The sequence below is a fragment of the Aethalodelphis obliquidens genome, unplaced genomic scaffold (assembly GCF_003676395.1).
Source record: "Aethalodelphis obliquidens isolate GAN/ISIS:26980383/991018 unplaced genomic scaffold, ASM367639v1 scaffold22, whole genome shotgun sequence".
Classification (NCBI taxonomy): domain Eukaryota; kingdom Metazoa; phylum Chordata; class Mammalia; order Artiodactyla; family Delphinidae; genus Aethalodelphis; species Aethalodelphis obliquidens.
In genome coordinates this window covers 5,202,584-5,224,684 of record NW_020837966.1, presented here as the reverse complement: position 1 = coordinate 5,224,684, position 22,101 = coordinate 5,202,584, and the positions used below count along the sequence as shown (strand labels likewise).

The 22,101-nt window shown below is 40.3% G+C and overlaps 1 protein-coding gene across 1 annotated transcript in view; it reads left to right on the top strand.

Moving 5' to 3' along the window:
- ERC2 (ELKS/RAB6-interacting/CAST family member 2) overlaps positions 1–22,101 on the top strand; it is a 759,104-nt gene that overhangs the window by 111,992 nt on the left and 625,011 nt on the right. Inside the window, exon 2 of the mRNA XM_027121473.1 lies at positions 21,649–22,065. Coding sequence (XP_026977274.1) covers positions 21,649–22,065 — 417 coding nt within the window. The remainder of the gene's footprint in view (positions 1–21,648; positions 22,066–22,101) is intronic.

Below are 22,101 nucleotides of genomic sequence, written 5' to 3'. Positions count from 1 at the left end.
CCAGTGTAGTTATTGTTGAGGGACAGGAAGTGTGCTAAGTGACTCACCACAAGTAAGAGGTGAACTGTTCAGCTGTGTCTGGGGCTGGCTGCTGCTGAGGATAGGAGGCCCACAGACTACCCTGACATAGGTGTAAGAGCAGGGTTATCTTCAATGTTCCATGGTAACAAGAGGAAGAAGCGAGTATTTCCATCAGCAGACTCTTGGGAGTGTTTTACGGTAGATGTGACATTTGAGCTGTGATATTTCCCGATTCTCTGATTCAGAATGTGTTTCCAGAATGGTTTTAATTTCCTGCAAGAAGACTATGACTCTTGCTGTAGTTGGGGCTGGCTGCCCTTAGGTATTGGTTATGCCAGTGGGAGGCAGGGATGGGCTATTTACTGGACATTTATTGCTCATTTTTCTGTATATACAACCTTGTTTTAGGCGTCTTTTATATCAGTTACCTATTGCACTGTAATAAAGCAGCCCCAAACTTGGGGACTTAAAATAATATTTTTATTTGCTTATAGTTCTGAGGATCATTAATTTTGGCCTGACTTGGCTGGGCTCAGCTCGGTGGTTCTTCTGCTGATCTCTTTTAGGGTCATTCTTGAGGCTGCAGTCATCCGGTGATTTGACAGGAATGTTTGGTTTAAGATGGACTCTGTCACATGTTTGGTGGTTGGTGCTGCCTTTTGGTTGGGTCTTTTTTTTTTAATTTAATTAATTTATTTATTTTTGGCTGCGTTGGGTCTTTGTTGCTGCATGTGGGCTTTCTCTAGTTGCAGCAAGCAGGGGCTACTATTTGTTGAGGGCTTCTCATTGCGGTGGCTTCTCTTGTTGTGGAGAACGGGCTCTAGGCACACGGGCTTCATAGTTGTGGCTCACGGACTCGAGAGTGCAGGTTCTGTAGTTGTGGCGCATGAGCTTAGTTGCTCCGCGGCATGTGGGATCTTCCTGGGCCAGGGCTTGAACCCATGTCCTCTGCATTGTCAGGTGGATTCTTAACCACTGTGCCACCAGGGAAGCCCCTGCTTGGGTCTTTCTTCTCATGGTCTCGTAGTCTTAAAGAGGGTATCTTGGGCTTAATATCAAGAGGGCAAAAGTCTGAGCTCCAAGTATGGTTTCCTCTATCCTTTTGGGTGGTTCTTTCCCTGGCCTCAGGCAGTTTATTCACACACATTTGATGGTTAATAGCTGAATACTTAAGGGGGACCCTCTGCAGCTCTCTGCCCTGTGAACTTTAGTTGCCTTGATCTTTCCAGACTCCTCCCAAACTAGGGAGACTATAGGTCTTTGCCTGGGACTCTCCTCCTTGTGCTGCAGCCTGGACATTGTCTTCAGGCAATAGGCTGGGGCAGTTATAGTGCTCACCTCTTTTGATTCCCATCTCTCAGGGATTACTATTTTTTTTAAACATATTTTTAAAAATAAATTTATTTATTTATTTTTGGCCTCATTGGGTCTTCATTGCTGTGCGTGGGCTTTCTTCAGTTGCAGCAAGCAGAGGCTACTCTTTGTTTTGGTGCGCGGGCTTCTCACTGCGGTGGCTTCTCTTGCGGAGCACAGGCTTTAGGAGCGTGGGCTTCAGTAGTTGTGGCACGCGGGCTCAGTAGTTGTGGCTTGCGGGCCCTAGCACGCAGGCTCAGTTGTGGCACGTGGGCTTAGTTGCTCCATGGCACGTGGGATCTTCCCAGACCAGGGATCGAACCTGTTTCCCCTGCATTGGCAGACAGATTCTTAACCACTGTGCTACCAGGGAAGTCAGGGATTACTATTCTTGAAACCATTGTTTTATATGTTGTCTAGTTTATTAGTTGTTTCAGGTGAGAAAATTATTCTGTCTCTATAAGTCCTTCTTGGCTGGAAGCCGAAGTCTCAAGGGGATGAAAGTGAAGTGGCGAGTTGTCTTGAGGCCTTGGCTTGGAACTCAGACATCACCTCTGAATTCTGTTAATCAAAAGACACCCAGGGGGTGGAGAAATAGATTGGACTTCTTGATGGGAGTGGTAGCAAAGTTACATTACAAAAGGACATGAGGATAGGGTTGGGAAGAGTGAAGTCCTGTTTGCAAACACTACCCAACTGTGTGTGGGCAGGTAGGATTAATAAGATGACAGCTATCATTTGTCAGGCTGATGCTATGAACCAGGCCCTGTTTGAAGCACTTTATGCACAGCTTATCCTAATAACATTGTGAAGTGTTGTGAACTTTGTAACATGGTTCATATGTGGAACTAGTGTAACATTGTAAAGCTCATCCTACAGGTGAGGAAACTGCCATTCCCCCAGGTTAAGTGATTTGCCTGAGGTTTTGTGGCTTCCATGCCTGTGTGATTTCATGCCTGTGTTCTGAATCCATCCTTTTACTTTCAACTTTCCTGTGTTTTTAAGTTTTAGGCATATTGCTTATAAACAGATATAGCAGCATTAAAAAATGCCAAAAGATGATTTCTGTCCTTTTAGGTGGTAAGTTTATTCCATTTACCTTTATTGTAATTACTGATGGATTTGGATTTATTTCCACTGTTTTATTTTGTGCTTCCTATTTGCTCTCCCTTTTCTAGGTCGATTTTGTCTTTTTTTTTGATTGTTTGCATTTTCTTTATTCTCCTTTCCTACAGATTTGGAAGTTATATTCTCTATTCTTTTAACTATTACATTTGAATTTTAACATGTGCACTTGAATTCAAGTCTAAAGTTAACCTGTTTATCTTAGTTTTCTCAAAAAAAAAAATCCATGAAGAATTTGGAACATTTTAACACCAACCATTTGCCTCCAGTCTTATATGTTTTTTTTTTATATATCTCCCTGGGGATATGATAGTGTTGTATTGAATACTTTCCAGTCCCCTTTGAAATTAGGCATGGCCATGTGACTTGCTTTGGCCAGTGAAGTATGAGAAACAGAAAGCTTCAAGAGCTAGTGGGTAGTTCACCATATGACCTGTAGCAGTTGTTGAAGCAAGTTTTGAGATGAGGTCCTTGGGGGGCTACAATGGGCAGAGTCCTCCTGCTAACCTCTGAAGGATATTTAGCATCAGTGAGAAATAAACATTTGCTGTTTTAAGCGATAGAGATTTTGGGTTTTTTACCACAGCATAAGTTGATCACCTGATTGATAAACTCCTGATTCCATCCAAATTAGTTGTCATCATTATTATTGTTTTATATAATCAGTGCTTAGAATTACAACATTTACCATATTTATTTGATCACCTGTCCTTCATTCGTATCAATACTTCCTTCTAGATTTTTCTTTTTTCTTGAAGTACGTATTCTAGAAGTTCCTTAATGTTCTTTGTGGTGTGCTGGTAAATGTTTAACAGCTGGTTCCCTGAGGACAAAAGAGCCTGGTTTTTAGTGTTTGCTGTTTTCCATCGTGTAAATACTCCCACCATGGCTGATTTCAAGTAACCAACATATTGTCAACTGACTCTCAAGAGTCCAGAAAATTTGGCTCTTATGAACTAGTATAACACACTGCTATTTCAGGTGGTTTATGTTAGTGGTAAACTGTTTTTGTCTCAAGATACCTTTATTTTCTCTTCATTCTTGAATGGCAGATTTACTGGGAGTAAAATTCTAAGGTTGAAAGTGTTCTCTTAGCAGTTTCAATCTTTTGTTATCGAAATAAAATTGTTACTTTCTGGAAGTCTATTGTCATCTTGCATTATTCCTTTGCAGTTAATCTATTCCTTCTCTCTGGTTGCTTTTAAAACCTTCTCTTTATGCTTGATGTTCTGTAGTTTTGCTTTGCTATACTTGGATGTGAGTTTAATTTTACTTGTTTGGATATATTTTGCTTCCCTCAATCTTTAATGAATTTTAGAAAATTTTTAGTCATTCTTTCTTTGAATATCATTTGATCTTTGAGATTCTGCATGATCTGGGTTGAAAGACTGTACTTCCAGAGCATTTATTTTGCAGGTATCACTTTGGGATCATTTTTATATTTATTTCTCCACTTTAGGCACTGGAAAGTGAACCCCATATTCACATGAAGGTAGACCCTTGGAGAAACTAGTTTTATCTTGTCCCAAGTCCAGAATTCAGGCTGTCATCTACCATTCCACAGATCCAGTTTTCTGGAGGGGGTCTCAGCTTTAACTTGCCCAGAGCCTGTTCTGGCACTCTTCTAAGGCCGTTAACCCAAGCTCACTCTCTCTGCCCCTGCCTTGAGCCCTTGACAGACAAACCCTCAGCTCCTTTCACTAATCTGATTTTTAATTTTCCTTTTTGTTTTTGGCTCCCAAGGATTTCTCTTACTTTCATGCATGGTCACCTATGCGTGCAACGAGGTATTTTTGTATTTTTGTTTGATTTTCTCTAGCTTTTCCTGGTGTTTATAGTTACCTGTCCTGTAACTTGGATTATTCCAATACCTTCCTCATTGGTTTCTTTGCCTCTAACCTTCAGGCTATCTTCCAACGGTAAAATATCCACCCCTATGTCTCCCCCAAACTTTAGTATATGTGTCCCTTTTAAAGTAAAAATAAAAAAACGTTCTTGTAGACGCTTAAGAATGTTTATGACAACCATGGGGAAAATCTTATTTTCTGAAGGTATTTTCCAAATATCTTTACTCATATGTCACATTGGTGAGGAAGTATGACTGACTACTTGTCTATCCTGCATGAAATTAATACCCTCGTACCATTTTCATGTTTTTTTTATCAGTTAGGGTTAGGGTTATCAGCACTATTTCCTGATATGCTATACTTCTATTTGTTTACTGATTGTCTCCCCTTTTTAGATTCTAAGTTCCATGAGGTCAGGTACTTGTCTCTTTTGCTCATTGTTACATCTCCGATGCCTCGTATTGTGCCTGGCACATAGCAGATGTTCAGTAGATGTATTTTGAATGAATGAATGAAACATAAATTGTTAGTACAGACAAAAGTGGTGTCTTAATTTTAGGTAATTTTATTTTTATTATTAAAATTAAAGAAATTTCAAATTTTTATGAAACTCATGGACCTCTGAGAATGCATTCATAAGCGTGGTTTGTAACGTGCAGTATTAAACAGTATTTACATCACTTTCTGAAGTTCACATCCTTTTCATGACATTTGAATCCTTTATCGATGAGCACTGCCACCTTTGTAGCTACTTCCTGCCACTCTTGATGGTGTATTCTTTTCCTATCCAACATGCCATGGTTTTTCCACACTTACAGACTTTAGTCATGTCCTTTACCCTGCCTGGAATACATCCCCTTTTTGCCTCTGGAAAATTCTCCTTTGCTCTTAGTCCCCACTCAAAGTTCACATCTTCTGTGGAGTTTCTTGTGCTCAAACCAGATCGATGGCTCCTTCCACTGTGCTGCCTCAGTACTTTGTATATGCTCCCTTATGCTCACATCCCTTTCTGTCCTGATTATTGGTCTACACATTTGTCACTTCCTCTTGACTAAGAGCTTCTCAAGGCCAAGGACAACGTCTCCTGCTTCATCTGACCTTGAATCCTCAGTGCCTCAGCATAGTGCTTATCACACTTAATCAATGCCCAGTAAAAGTGAGTTGAGTGAATGTTGCCTGGGAGTGGTTGTGGCAGAAATTAATGACCACAGACTCTCTGACTGGACTCAAATGAAGGAAGGCAGATAGCGGATTTGATGGGAGATTGTGTTAGCATCCTTAAAAAAGCTTCTTTCAAAAAAAAGACTTCTTTCTGAGGAAGTAAATAAATGTTATCTTGCCTAGAGTTTATTGAATGAATTGCTAAATAACCTTTAAAGGTACTTTCTAGCAAAATGGTGTTTTTCACTATTCATAGTAATTGTAACATGAAGAGAGGTTGTTTATTAAATTCATAAACTGTACTAAGCTACATATGTAGCCATATATAGATATAAGTATATATATACATTTACATATATACATAAATATAAAATTATTCACAACTAGAAGTGTATCATCCTCATTTTACAGTGGAAGAACGTGAGGGCAAATTATTTGCCAGAGATTAAACAGTATAGACATAAACAGTGGTAAATCCAGTTCTCGCTTGAGTCCAGGACTCGGGCACTTAACTGAAATCCACACTAGATTTCAGTAACTCCTCTAATAACAGAATTTTCCTTGCCCCTTTAAAAGGTGACTTAAAAGCTTATTTAAAGGAATAAGTGAGGAGTCTCTTTGAAGACACTGTAAACTCATCCTATGTTTATTTTTTCCTCCTTTCTAAAACCATAAAGCCTGCAATTCTTTCCACTCTTATTTCCCTTTAGATTTTTAAACTAAAGAAACAAAACCTTTAAAGATACAGCAAAAAGTTCCACTCATTTCATAGGCCCCCATCTTCATTGGTTTTGTACAGCAGCCTTTTTCTACTCCACAGCTAAGGACTCAAATGATGGTGAAAGGGACAATCATGCATTTTAAATAATGTGCAGATGCATAGATTCAAGAGAGCCATTGGCCTCCCTGTAATTTGCTGAGGGCTCTGGTATGTTGAAATTTATGTAACCCAGAACTAATAGTTTATCTTATTAGGAAAAACGGCAGTAGGACTTGGAGTTACTAAGGTTTTACATTCGGACTTGCTTCAATTTAAATTCTTCTTGCATTCAATAATGCTTTTGTTCAGGGCACCAGCAGTGTCTGCACTGTTAGACACACTTTCTTTATATCCCTGTTAGACTTGATAGGTTAGCTCTGTTCCAGACTCAAATTTGAAAGCCATTTTCCTCCCTTCCCAACTTTAACAGTCTCAAATGAATTATAAAACAAAATAAATACCCAGGGATGAAAAAAGTACTTTGCAAGTCCTTGTTTAAAAATAATTTTTACTGTCCTTTTGGAGAAACTTCTATTCACTTTCACTGGTTTAAAGGTTTGAGAAGGGCTTTTAAAGCATATGAAATGTATCCATATGCTCATGAATGTGCTTACATGGGTTGCTGAGTTTTTGCTAAGGAAAGCGTTATTAATAATATGTATAAAATTATCCAGATAAAATAAAAATAACCTCAAATTGATATTATTCAGGACTGGTATTGAGGGATCTTATTTCTCAGCCATATAACATATTCTTCCAGTGATGGTATCTGTAAAAGAACCCTTCCTTCCTTTCTGGTTTTTGCTTTGGCTTTCTCAATGATAACATGGACCTCCTGTGACTTATTATATTTTCCAGGTTCCTAAGTGGCCCCTTCATTCTTGACATTTATCTCACATTTTTGGAGGGGGAAATTCCTCTAAACACTTTTTAAAGTCCTGAAGCTCTCAGGTGGAAGAATGCTAAATCTTTTCAAATTCTCTAAAGGTATTGCTTAAGAAGTCCTTTCAGAGAGAAGAGTTACTTCATCTTGGTTGGAATTAATGATCTGTTCCAACTCCTGAAGTCCTGGAGCCACTGGGGTATGGAGTGTGGTTACGGCAGCTGCACCATCGGTGGTATGTGGTGGAAGGGATGTGTCTGGGCCAAACATGTTTGACTCCAGTGTGGAAATCTGGCTCGTGGCAGCTATTGGACATGCCCTGACACTAATTATGTGGTAATGGGATCCTTCTGCAGTTTGGTGACCAAATAAGACTGGTGCATGGGGCTATATGGGAAAGACCAGGACAAAACAATGTGCTGTGAGTTTGGTGTCTGGGCTTTACAGCTAGCAGTGCTGCCATCTCTGCTGTGACTTTGGGTGAGGAGTGGTTCCTCTCTTTGGGCCTCAGTTTATCCTCCTATAAAGTGAAGCAAAAATAATTATTCTTCTGATCCCTTTTATGACTAATCTTCAGTGATTCTGTTGTTAAATATTTGCTGTCTTTTATTTTATTTATTTATTTATTTATTTTTTTGCGGTACGCGGACCTCTCACTGTTGTGGCCTCTCCCGTTGCGGAGCACAGGCTCCGGACGCGCAGGCTCAGCAGCCATGGCTCACGAGCCCAGCCGCTCCGCGGCATGTGGGATCTTCCTGGACCAGGGCACGAACCCGTGTCCTCTGCATCGGCAGGCGGACTGTCAACCACTGCGCCACCAGGGAAGCCCCTTTCAAAGTATTTTATTTGATATTGAAATGTTAGCATCTGAAGTGGCCAAGCCAAAAAATCTCCTCTGGGTTAAAGGTTTTATTTGTGTATGACACAGCCAAACATAATTTCACCCCCCCCCCCCACTCTACTATTGTTTCTTTCCATTACATTTTGGGTTTGTATATTCCTAACAATGGCTTTTAAAAATGATGGCTTCCTGTGGATTGGAGTGGGACTTGCTAAGTATCAAACATGTATTATCTGTTTAACTTTATCATGGTTTTGTGAGATGTTTGTATTATTAGGAGCTTTTTTTTTTTTTTGCGGTACGCGGACCTCTCACTGTTGTGGCCTCTCCCGTTGAGGAGCACAGGCTCCGGACGCGCTGGCTCAGCGGCCGTGGCTCACGGGCCCAGCCACTCCGTGGCATGTGGGATCTTCCCTGATCGGGGCACGAACCCTTGTCCCCTGCATCGGCAGGCGGACTCTCAACCACTGCGCCACCAGGGAAGCTCCGGGAAGCCCGTTATTATTAGGGGTTTTTAAAAGAGATAGAAAGTGAAATCTAGAGAACAGAAGTAACCTGTTAGGGTCCCACAGCCCACCCAAGGCTGTGGGACCCTGTAGCTAGTGAGTGATCCGATTGACCCCACAGCTAGTGAGTGCCCAAGCTGGAGATTGACCCCAAACTGTTTGACATCAAAGACAGGGTTATTAATTGGGAGTATTATTCTCAATCAAATATTTAGGACTTTCACTGTCAAATTAATTATTCCTTTATTTCCTCCTGGAAGTCTATAATTCTCTTTAAGTTTTCCATTCTCTTAACTCATGTCTGTTGTTGGGTGTCAGAAGCTTGAATTAGCATGGTTATGTTTGTACCATGGAGATCACCCAAGTCTTGTATATATTGCTGTTTAGGAATTCCTTGCCCTGAATAAACATAACCACAGCACTATTATGTTATTCATATTTTGCTTCTTTAATTATAACAGCAATTGTAGTATTGATAGATTCTTCTTGGGGTCTCTGCCCACCTTTAAACAAATATCCTTCTCTTTTGAGTAGCTCCTGATGAGCAGTGTCACCTGCCACAACTGATTGATTCATGGTGGACACCTGGCCCATGCCAGGACCATTTTGTCTTCTGTCCTGGGTATTTACAATTTGGAGCAAAGAATTGTCGAAACCAAGTCACAACTTCTTGCAGAGATTCCTGTTTTGTCCTGCTTGTTTCTTTTCCTGGGTTTTGTTTTCACAATTGCTGTTTTGATTCAGGGGGATACCCTGATATCTTTCTCATACATTCTCTTCTTTGGCTTAAGGTAGGCCAGATCAGTTTCTGTTGCTTGGAACTCAAAGAATATTAACTAATCTAGCAGTGATGAGCACATGGCAGGTGTCTTAGTTTCATTCATGCTGCTAAAAAAAAAAAAATGCCATAGCCCAGATGGCTTATAAACAGCAAACATTTATTTCTTACAGTTCTGGAATCTGGGAAGTCCAAGATCAAGGTGCTGGCAGATTTGGTGTCTAGTGAGGGCCTACTTCCTAGTTCGTGGGCAGCTGTTTTCTCACTGTACCCTCACAGGGTAGAAGGAGCGGGAGAGCTCTCCTAGACCTCTTTTTATAAGGACAGCATTCCCATTCATGAGATCTCTACCCTGAAGACCTGATCACCTCCTAAAGGCCCCACCTCCCCAAGTACAGCCACATTGGGGATTAGGTTTCAACATAAGAATTTTGGGGGGACCTAAACATTCAATCTATAGTAGTAGGCATTCAAAACTTATTCTTAGAAAAAATATTTGCGGAAGGCATCCATAATGCTCCCACCTGCTGTCATTTTTAACAGTTTTATTAAGATATAACTCATGTATCATAAAAATTCACCCTTGAAAAGTGTACAATCTGGTGATTTTTACTGTATTCACTTAAAACATTTTCATCACCTCCCCCCAAAATCCCATACCCTTTAGTAGTCTGTCTTTATTCCCCTCTCCCCCAGCAATGATCATTTTGATATATTTTCTTCTAGTTTTTTTCTTGTCTCTTCATTTTACATACTATGGTATGTTGGCCATATTTTTATTTATGGGATATGGTAGATTCATTCTCTCTGTTATAATATAACATGTATATATGGGGCTTCCCTGGTGGCGCAGCGGTTGAGAGTCCGCCTGCCGATGCAGGGGACACGGGTTCGTGCCCTGGTCCGGGAGGATCCCACATGCCGCGGAGCGGCTGGGCCCGTGAGCCATGGCTGCTGAGCCTGCGCGTCCGGAGCCTGTGCTCCGCAACAGGAGAGGCCACAACAGTGAGAGGCCCGCGTACCACAAAAAAAAAAAAAAAAAAGTATGTATATAAAATATTAAAGATCATAGGCATTGTGTGGATACAGTAGTAATCTTACCTTTACACCAGAGAAAGAAATTAAGATGTAGGTCTTTTAATAAAATGGAAAAACTTAGGGAGTTTAAGTGATTAGGCTACTTAGGACCCAGTATATTCACATTTTCCCTATATACTGTTCAAGTTATAGTTTGTAAAATAAGGTTCATCTCAGACTCCTCATGGTTTTCACAGTCACTTAAAATTCCACTGAGAGCACAGTAGCATGGATATGCTACTTAAAAGTAAAAATGAATAAAATAGTTGAATGTAAAGCCTAGTACTTGGCATTTTAGATGAGTCTTTAAAGATTCCTTCAGATTGACTTTAAATAACAATAACAAAAGTAATGGTATAGAATTAAAATTCAGATATTATATATCATTAAAAAATAGCATATATAATAATGTATAATCATATACTATATAATATATGTAACATATTTTATATAATAAAATAGATATTATGTATATAATAATAATTATTATATTTATATTTAACCTGGCAGGCTTTTTTTTTTACGTATAATACATATATTTATTGTACCTATGAGATGTGTTCTCTTTGGGAAGTACAAAGCTATTTGAGACATGGATTGTTCTTTTTTTTTGTTTTCCCACAAATACTGTGACCCTTTGAGCAGGAAGGTCTATATTTTACTAACAACTAGAGCAAGCAGCTAACACGGTGTCTAAGATGTCAATAAATATGAAATAGATAAATGAACATTTAAGGACTTGGAAAGGAAACTTAGTATATTGCCTGTCAGAGAGCACATAGTTCAATTAAGGTTGAATGAATGAATGAACGAATGACCCTCTTTGTCTATTTTATCTAGTATTGTCTTGTATTAAGGGGCACTACTCATAGTTTACTCAGTTTTTATTAATCACACAAACTGACTTTCTAGTGTGCTCCTTAGGACTGTACTACAGTACTATTTCCATGATGTTTTCCTTCCCCACCTTTCAATTACCAAAAATTTCTTAAAGCAATAATAGAGCTGAAACTTCTTCTTGAAGTCCAGAGAAGTACTTCTCAAACCTTTATGTGCCTACAGATTACCTGGTAGTCTTGTTAAAATGCAGATTCTGATTCTGCAGTTCTGAGTGAGACCTAAGATTCCACCTTTCTTTTTTTTTAGCAGTCATGTTGCTTTATTTTTTTATGTTTTATTTATTTTTTTATACAGCAGGTTCTTATTAGTCATCCATTTTATACACATCAGTGTATACATGTCAATCCCAATCTCCCAATTCATCACACACCCCCCCAGAGATTCCACCTTTCTTACAAGATCCCAGGTGATGCTGATGTTGCTGGTCCAAGGGTCACATTTTGAGTAGCATGGAGATCAGTTATCCCCCCTTCCCAGGGGTGGAGTGAATCAAGAAGCAGAGAGAAGCAGGAGAGTACTTAGGAAGAATCTCTCCTCATGAAAAATTGAATAACAAGGATTAGAGTTGAGCAAATCATGTGGTCAGAGTAGGGAAAAACTAGTAGTTCAGTGCTTGCCACCCAGCTATTTGCAATGATATTAATTTAGGTCCTCTTACTTTTTTTTAGAAATACTTAGGTGGTAAGCAGTTTTGTTAAGTGAACATGTTGAGGTGAAGAGGAGGTGACAGGGAAGGAAATTGCAGTAAAGATTTTAAAATGTCATTTACACTGAAGATTTGCTAAGCAATTAAAATGAAATAAGTATCCACTAACTGCATGTGGCTGTGACTATTAATAATTGGAAAAGTTCCAATTTTAACCATCATTTTTATGATTGCATGTGTGGGGTTGCTTCTCTAAACACATTTAAAAAATATCAATATTTCTTAAATTTGTATCTTTTTTTTTTTTAGCTGTAACAGGTTGAGCAGTGTCAACATCAGGGGACACCACTGTCTTTTAGCTGCTTATATATTACTAGATAATAGTAGGGAAAGAACCCTGACCTTCAAAACAAATCGTTGGTATTCCCTAGAGCCGCTTAAAGAGTTATTTATAGACAAGTTAATAGGAAATCAGTTCCATCCATCTCTGAGTTGGTCTTAAAACAACTGTTTCCTGTTTTCCCTTATTTAAAAAATGCCAAAGTATTTAGCATTTTGTTTCCCACTGTTGCATGTATTTGATGGTCAAAAATTTATGTTTGTTTCTTTTCAATGAGAGGAGGAAGGAGACACATTTTAATTCTGGACCTCTAGCCACCACCACTGTCTCAACAGCAATGATAGCAGTGAACATTTATTGAGCACTCATTATGTGCCAGGCCCTGTGCTTCATGCTGTATGGGAACTTGTTCACTTTGATGAGCATCTCATGCTGTCTTTGTGCACATCCTGTAAGTTAGTTATGAGGATTATTTCCTGTTTATGGATGAATAATTTGATGCTCACAGTACTTAAATAATTTGTCCAAGGTGACATAGGCTGTCATAGGTAGCTATAGGATTCAAAACCCTGCTCATCACCACTGCTCTTGGAAGCCCAGACAAGTTTGGTGATTTTATCCAGATCATGTAATAGGTTAGTAGCAAAGCTGGAATTAGAACTGAAGTCCTTAACTCTCAGCTCAGTACAGTATTCCAGTACTGTGCCACCTTATAGTATTGGTCTGTAATGAAAACCAGAACTCCTTCTTGCTTACAAGAGCAACTGCCAAGAGGGCTTTCGCATGTATACTTAGTATTATGAATTTTGGCAAAATGTCACATGTTATCAACCAAAGTGGATTCTGCAGTTATCATGGATAGTGCATCTGTGTGAGGATCCCAGGATACTGGTGCTTTGGTGCTTTAAAAAAATCGCCTATCAATATTCTCTATTAGCTATGTGCCTATTCTACCCTAAAGGAGAAAGCCTAGACCATATGTTCACATAATTTTCAATACTTTTCTCAGCAGAGCAACTCTTGAACAGTCCACTGGGGCCACATGTTTTTAGCCAATGCCTGCTGTGTGTCTTTTCACACACATGACACAGCCCATGGAAGGTTTGAAGCCATGAGGAATGCTGCACATCCTGCAAGCAGGATTATGGAAAAAGGAATCAGAGAACCTGCCCTTAATATTTGATTTGAGACAAGCTGGAAAATGATAAATAGGAAAATAAAGTCATAGGAGAAGTAGAGCAGGCCAAGTTGTCTGAAAAGAGATTCTCTTTTCTTTGAAAGAGTATGTTAAGCCCTTGCTTGAGAAGGAGTATGGATTTATTTTTAAAAAGTTCAAGACTTTTGGATATAAGCCAATTCATATTTTTATCAAGCTCAGAGACGGTTTTCATAGCAATGAAACCCTAAACTGCTTTGTAGTAGAAAACTTTATCATTTTTTGTTTTTTCCCCATAGTGTGGAAAAGAGCTTAAGGTCACAAATTTTTTCAAATCTGCCAGGAACTCATATTTTCTATGTTTGGGGATAAGACACAGTAGATTCTAAACATCTGGCTAGTCCCTACTTAAATAATTGTGTGTTCCATGCACATCATACATATATAATTATATTTTCATTCTATTTACCTTTTTTGTGTTTTAGACATTCTGATATCTGGATTAGATTCTGACTCCAGTAGCTATTAGAAGTCAGTCTCCTAAATGTTGGCTAAAGCAAAGTATATCTCCCCCCCTTTTCCATATAAACTCAAGTATGGCTTAGTTTCTTATATTTTCATTGTTCTCCTTTTTTCAAAATTAAGTGACTATGGAAGCCTGTAAGAGTTGTGTAAAATGAAGTTCTATAGTATTTTCAGAGCAAGAGAGACTTTAGAATTGGCTGGAGGAAATGTCTATTTTAGACCCTGGACCATGTTTGCTAACGATGTGATTGCAGTAGAATCCCTTAAGCCAGTTCAATTTATTCTCTTGTGAAGTGGACATAGTTCTGGCAGCTTTGGAGCAGTATTGTCAGATGAGTGGGCTGGTGGACGTGAGGAATTTTGAGTTTTGGGGGAGAGAACAGGACAGAGTAATCTGAGGCCAAGGATACTCTTCCTACTCTGCCCTCCCTCCGCAACTCTCCCCCCACCCCCAGGCTAACAACAGCAAAGCAAATGGAAGCCGTTCTCCATCACATTGTTTCCCTGTGCAGACCTTTGGGTGAACAGTTTCCTTTCTGGTCTTCATCTTCCTATCCATATTTTACTCGCTATTTATTGGGTACCTATTATGTGCTAGAGTAGGGGGTATGATACAAATCTGGCCCAGAATCTGCCCTTGAGGTGCTCACTTTCTCTTTCTTTCTTGGAGGTTTCCCTTGCTTTTTTGTGAGCACAGCAATGCTTTGAAAGATAAATTTGCCTTTATCCGACTATTGAGTACTAGGAGGTCCTATCAGAAAATTATCCTGCCATAACACCAGAAACAGAAGTCCTTATGACCTCCTTTATTGTCTGAGACTTGGAATCAACTGGATGGACTCATCTCTTTAGCTCCCATTCTGTTTAACTGTGTTTAACAGACAGGGCAATGATTGTAAACTTTTTTCCTTCCGTGGACTGGAGATCGGGTTAAGCCTTTTCCAGGACAAAGTTCAAAGTATGTAATTAATTGGGGGGGGGGAGATGAAAAAGAACTGGGTTAAAGGCCAGGTATCAGGATAAATAAGATGCATTCTGTTTTCACTCCTAACAGAGTGACTGTAGAGGGGAGCCTGGATGCCTGTTGTCACAGCTGCTTTTGCTTTCTTCTGTCGTGTCCTCAGTGGTCAGCTGTGGATAAGGGAGTTTGCCTTTTCACCTTTGATTGAGGACAACTGGAGAATGATCCCACAATCAGGGTGGGGAGTAGAAAGCTTTCTGAATATTCATCCAACCATAGACTCACTTTTGTGCTTGAAGGGAATTAGCTGTTTTGCCACCTGTTTCACCTGTGCCATAAGTGCCAAGTGGATAGAATTTTGATTGGGACCCAGGCATGAGGTTGGATCACCTGGTGATGGCCCCTTCCGATGCAGGTGGACATTGGAAGGGCTTCTCTCTCCTAATATGCAGTGGAATGGAAGCAACAGAAGGAGTGGTTGAGGCTTTGGGAAGTTGAGACCACAGTGATGACTGGGAGATTCCAAAGAGATGGCTCCTGGACACATCCTTGCAAGTTGTGGGTTTGTAGGTACCTGATGTAGGTAACAAACTGAAATGAATTCTCTTGATTATTGATCCAATGAAGTTTAAGTGGCTGCCTTAAAAGAAATGTGCTTTCGTGGTTGAGAAGTGGGAGACGATTCAATTACAAGTAATTGAATAATCAAGGAAGCGGGGAGATTGAAACCTGTGCATCTTTTAAAAAAGTTTTTAAAAATCTTTTGACTCTTAGAGAAAGTGCTTTGGCTTTGCCAGAGTTTTCACTTGTACTGTTGTATCTTGATCTTTTAGAGAGAATTTTTAAAAATTGAGCTTGTCTTCTAATAGCTACTCAGTAGCTACTACTAATTGCAGGGACTTAGAAAGGAGGTTTCAGTAAATTATCCTTGGAGTGTCCCATGCTATTTAACTATTTGATGGGACCAGTAATGCAGAGGGAAGATGATTTAGGTTATCTCTTATCCTAATGAGAAATAGGAAATGATCTAGGTTCTCTCTCATCCATATGAGACACCACTGCTATTTCCTAAGTTGTCAAAGTGGAGAGCCACCCCTTTTGGTCTACTCTTAGGGTTACTAGAATACATACCAGGATGGAGTCCAAGATCCCAGAAAGATTCTGGCTTTAGCAGTGTGCTTGTGTGCTCTTGGACCTGTCATTTAACCTGTGTGGATCTGATTTTTCTCATTTGTAAAATGAAGTTAACAAGCTAATCTTTAAGGCCTCTGTGAGCTCTAAGAATTTTGATTTCATGCCATCAGCATGTCAGGTGGGTCTCATCATTCAGAATGTGGGTTTTTGTGATGTTGTCACAGCATACTCTAGCCTATCCTGATTGATATAATTGATTATTGTCTACCTGGTACTTTCTAGAGCTTTATATGTATTAACTCACTTAATCCTTAAAATAACCTTATGCAGTAGGAATTACTACTCTCACTTTTACAAATAAGGAAACAGACACAGAGAATATTATTTTCAGTTGGTTATTTATTGAAAGTACTGTTATACTTTAAAATTGAAATTGTCTATGTTAAGTATTCAACTAGAGATGAGTATCTGGTAAATAATTTTTGAAACTTGATTGAGTTAACTCTCTTAAAAGTAAGGCAATGGGGCTTCCCTGGTGGCGCAGTGGTTGAGAGTCCACCTGCCGATGCAGGGGACATGGGTTCGTGCCCCGGTTAGGGAAGATCCCACATGCCGCGGAGCGGGCTCGCTGAGCCTATGCTCTGCAATGGGAGAGGCCACAACAGTGAGAGGCCCACGTACTGCAAAAAAAAAAAAAAAAGTAAGGCAATGAAGAGGGGAGAGAAAGCGGGGGGAGGGGAGAGAGAGCAAGAGAGAGAAAAAGAGTGTTTTAAAGTCTCTCCCCATCCTCTGAAGCAGAAGGATGATCAGTGTTCTATAAGGCACATTAATTATGCTCAAGAATCCCTTCTTAGGAACAAGGAGATTCCTGCTTAATTTAAATATCTTTTTTTTTTTTTTTTTTTTGCGGTACGCAGGCCTCTCACTGTTGTGGCCTCTCCCATTGCGGAGCACAGGCTCCGGACGCGCAGGCTCAGCGGCCATGGCTCACGGGCCCAGCCGCTCCACGGCATGTGGGATCTTCCCGGACCGGGGCACGAACCCGTGTCCCCTGCATCGGCAGGCGGACTCTCAACCACTGCGCCACTAGGGAAGCCCCTAAATATCTTAAAAGAGAATGAAAACTAAATGACATACGGATTTGAGAAATTTTTGAACACTAAATTTTAGGTTGATTATCAGATTGTGTTTGGTCATGCTGAAGTCATTCAGTGACTAATAAAATGATTATCTGGAAAGTAAATTTTCTTAATGTACAAACTGGAAGTATCCATCCTGACAACCTCTGAGGAATAGGTTGGTTAGGATGGCTAATTTTTAATTTTGAGAATTGCTATAACTGTCAAAATTGCCTGCCTGTCTGCTCTCACCACTCCTGCCCACTTCCCTATTCTTTTTTTCAGCCATCCTGAAGTACTTACACCAATTTAGAGGTCAGGTTGTGTAGTGGTTCATGCAGGGGTATTGGGGTCAGACTTTCTGGATGAACACCTGGCTGTGTCACTTACCTAGCTGGGTAACAGTACAGGTTGCTTAACCACTTTGTGTGTTCATGTTCTCATTTGTTAAATGGAGTTCATAACAGTGGCTGTCTCACTGGTGGTTGTGAAGATTAAAAATGCTTAGAACTGGGCCTGGAGTGTGGAAGCACTCTACAGATTTTTGCTATTACTGTTCATTAATAGATCTAGTCTGTCTTTGCCTCTAGGCTTTTGTACTTTCTCTACTCTTTCCATCTTTCTTCACGAAGTTGACTCATTTATTCTTCAAGACATAGCTCAGTGGTAGCTGTTGGTTTGTGGGGGGTATTTTCTTACATGTCTCTAGCCTGGGTTACACCTTCTCTGCATTTCTAGCCACCTGGCTATGACTTATGTCGTATTGCTACTATTGGTTTACTTGTCCACATGGATTGGGAGCATGGACCACTTCTTTTCCTTTCATTTCTTTTTTTAAAAAAATTAATCAGTATGAGGAAGACACTGGGTAAATGCACATTGAACGGATAAATAGACTGATTTTTTTCCCTTCCATTCCTCTTTCTTTTTCTTTTTCTCTCTCCTTCTTTTTCATTCTTTTTTAAAAAAAATTTATTTATCTTAGGCTGCGTTGGGTCTTCATTGCTGTGCTCCATGGCATGTGGGATCTTTCCTAACCAGGGCTCAAACCCATGTCCCTGGCATTGGCAGGCGGTTTCTTAACCACTGCACCACCAGGGAAGCCCTCCTTCTCATTCTTTTTTTCTACTTCTCTTCCTTCCTTTCTTTCTACCGAACTTACTCCTTCCCTTCGCTCTCAAACCTGGCACTTGATGCGTTATCTTAGTTATTCCTCACAGGCACTCTATGAGGTAGGCATTATGATTAGTCCCATTTTGCAGGTTAGGAAACAAAGGATCAGAGCAATAGGCAACTTGCCCATCCAGGGGGGCAGCCGCCTTAACAGACTTATCTTCCAAGGTTGCTGTCTTTGCTCAAAGCATTATGGCAATTTTTTGGGGGGAGGGGAGGGAATTCCCTTCTGGCTAGTAGTTTATTAACTACATAAAAAAATCCAATCTTATTTTTGGTCACTCTCAGAAAAGATGATTTGTAGTCTGATCATCCTGATTCATCGTGTTTGTCTCCAGATAAACTTGGATTGTCTCAGAAATCCAAGCCACTCTAAAAGGACAAAGATTTGCCGTTGTCAGGAATGTTTAAATGACTTGAAGACAGTTGCACCATCCCAAGAGGCTTGGCAGCAGCCACATCAATGGGCTGAAGACGGTTGATACTCCTGTGAACTTTGGTGTGGTTTAGGGATGGGGGTTGGTGGAGGAAGGTCACATTACCTTACAATCCCACCTCATGGTTTTTTTTGACAGCTTTATTGAGATATAATTTATGTACCATGCAATTCACCCATCTAACATGTAAAATTCATTGGTTTTTGGTATATTCACAAAGTTGTACAACCAACATGACTGTCTAATTCCAGAACATTTTCATCATCCCCCAAATGAGGGATGGAAGGATGACTACCATACCCTTTAGCAGTCATCCTGCATTCCCCCCAACCCCCCAGCAATCACCAATTTATTTTCTGTCAGTGGGTTTGCTTATTCTGGATATTTCCTGTGTAATCATATAACATGCGGTCTTTTGTAACTGGCTTCTTTCACATGGCATAGTGTTTTTTTTTTTTTTCTTTTTTCTTTTTGCGGTATGTGGGCCTCTCACTGTTGTGGCCTCTCCCGTTGCAGAGCACAGGCTCGGGACGCGCAGGCTCGGCGGCCATGGCTCACGGGCCTGGCCGCTCCGCGGCATGTGGGATCTTCCCGAACTGGAGCACGAACCCGTGTCTCCTGCTTCGGCAGGCGGACTCTCAACCACTGCGCCACCAGGGAAGCCCAGCAGTGTTTTTAAGATTCAACCATGTTGCTGTGTGTATCAGTACTTCATTGCTTTGTATGGCTAAATGATACTCCATTGTATGCATATACCACATTTTATTTACTCATTCATCGGTTGACTGACATATGTTTTGTTTCCACTTTTTGACTATTATTAATAATGGTGCTCTGAGTATTTGTGTATGAATCCACTGCTGAATGGGTAAATACAATGTGGTAGGTCCCTATAATGGAATAATATTCATCTATAAAATGAGTGAAATACTGATCCATGCTACAACATGGATTAACCTTGAAAACATGCTAAGTGAAAGAAACCACTTATTGCATGATTCCGTTGGTGTGAAATGTCCAGAATAGGCAAATCCAGAGACAGAAAGTAAACTAATGGTTGCTAGGGCCTGAGGGTAGGGAGGGAGATGGGGGGGTGACTTGTAGAGGGTACAGGGTTTCTTTTGGGGGTGATGAAAATGTTTTAAAATTTATTGTGTTTATGATTGTAGAACTTTGTAACTATACTAAAAAGCACTGAATTTTAATTTCACTTTTACTTTATAGTAATTTTGACAGGGGTGAGTTATATTTTAAAAAATTTATAATCACCATCATTAAATACATACTAGTTTCTTACTCTGCATTCAGTACCCTGGGAGACGCTGTGGCACACAAATGAGAGAGAGTACTTGTTCCTTGTGCTCTAGGAATTTCTCATTGGATGTTCCTAAGTGGAAAGTTGAAGTGGATACCAACAAAGAGTTTAATTAATGCATCACTAGGTGCTAGTTTCTGGGTACAGCCCACACTCAGAAAAATCTCAACCCCTCTGGCTGTCAGCTGTGGGAATTCAGAAGGATTTCCCAGTGTGGACTCCTCCAGTATTTATGTAACTTAGACATAGTATTATCCATGCCTTACAATACTGTGAGTTTCCTTCAGGCAGGACCTAGGCCTTACGTCCATCTTGATTCCCATACTTAGCATTGTGTCTGGTCTGCATGGGGAGAATGTGTCTGGTGAATGGATGAGTAACTGTTTTGGAAGCCCCTTGGTTTCTCCTAGGACAGAAATGCCTTCAGCTTATGGCTGCCTGCTCTGATCAGCCTGGGGGGTTGCCCCTGTTGGGAAAGTGTTGCTGAATTCACCTGTCTTTGTGCAAGGGTTTCTTTTCTCACAAGTGGTAACTATTTTGTTTCTCTGGCACTTTCACTCTGGTTTTGGCTAAAATGGTGACCTGGAATGACATGGGGGTACTTATGGAGTGCTGTGCTTTCCTCCCTGGTAATACGACCAAGATATTGGGTTCTTGGGTCAGTGAGATTTAGGAAGACAAAAGGTGGAATAAACCTCATTTTGTTTCTTTTTTAAAATCACATTTATCAAGCATCAGTGCTATAAATTCTGTGTAGCTTATGGGTCTTTGCTGCAGTAAGAAACTGTTTTTCTTTTTTCTTTTTTTTCTCTGTGAAGGTACTTTGTGTTGATTAAGTTCTTTCTGTTAAATATCCTTTGCTTGCACTGGACTTTTCTTTGTGTTGATTTTTGCTTCGTTTTTCTTTCATTTCCCATGCTGTTCAGCTACTGGATGCCAGAAGAACCAAGGTTTGTCCACTCTTTGCAGCTCGTTTGTTTTGCTCTGCACAGCCTCACCCCCTTGTGTGTTTGAGTGTCTCTGTCTCTGTCTGCATTTGTTCCCTTTTGCTTGCAGATGCAGTAATCCTGTTTACTAAACCGGTTCACAGCTTTATTTGTAAAAATAAAGTCCTCGTTTGTGTCTACTTGTAGTGGATGCTATTATTTTTATTTTTAAATGGATATGCACTTAATCACAGAAAATAATGGATAGTAGAATAAAGAACACCTTAGAAAACAAGGAATACTGAGTCTGGAGCATTGTGGGTGTGAAGAAGGTGTGTTTGTGAAAGCTTCCCTTCTAACCCTTTCCACTCCTAAATTAAAACCCTGTAGATGTATAATTTACCTTGTGACTGACACTAATATACTGTTTCTATGTATGTGTACATTTCTCTTAAGACATTCAGAAAGCATCATTGAATTAATTCCCCCTCTCCATGTGCTGTCCCATGCTTCTGAAGTCACCCTGGAGGACTTCACGGCTGGCCCTCTGGACCTCATGATTAACATTCCATCTTCATAGTGTGGTAGCAGCAAATAGCGTTTGGCATGTCCATTGACTTTTTCCCCCTTCTTTCTCCTCTCCTCCTCCGTCTTTCTCATCACAGCACCTGCAGTTGACAATCCAGGCCCTTCAGGATGAGCTGCGAACCCAGAGAGACCTCAACCACCTCCTACAGCAAGAGAGTGGCAACCGAGGAGCAGAGCACTTTACCATCGAACTGACGGAGGAGAACTTCCGGCGGCTCCAAGCTGAGCATGACAGACAGGCTAAGGAACTGTTCCTATTGAGGAAGACCTTGGAGGAAATGGAGCTGAGAATCGAAACACAGAAACAGACCCTCAATGCCCGAGATGAGTCGATTAAAAAGCTTCTTGAGATGTTGCAAAGTAAAGGTTTGCCGTCCAAAAGTCTTGAGGATGACAATGAACGGACACGTAGGATGGCAGAGGCTGAGTCTCAAGTCAGCCACTTGGAAGTGATTTTAGACCAGAAAGAGAAGGAAAACATACATCTTAGAGAGGTAAGGACATTCACTTTATTTTCCCAAAGCCGTATT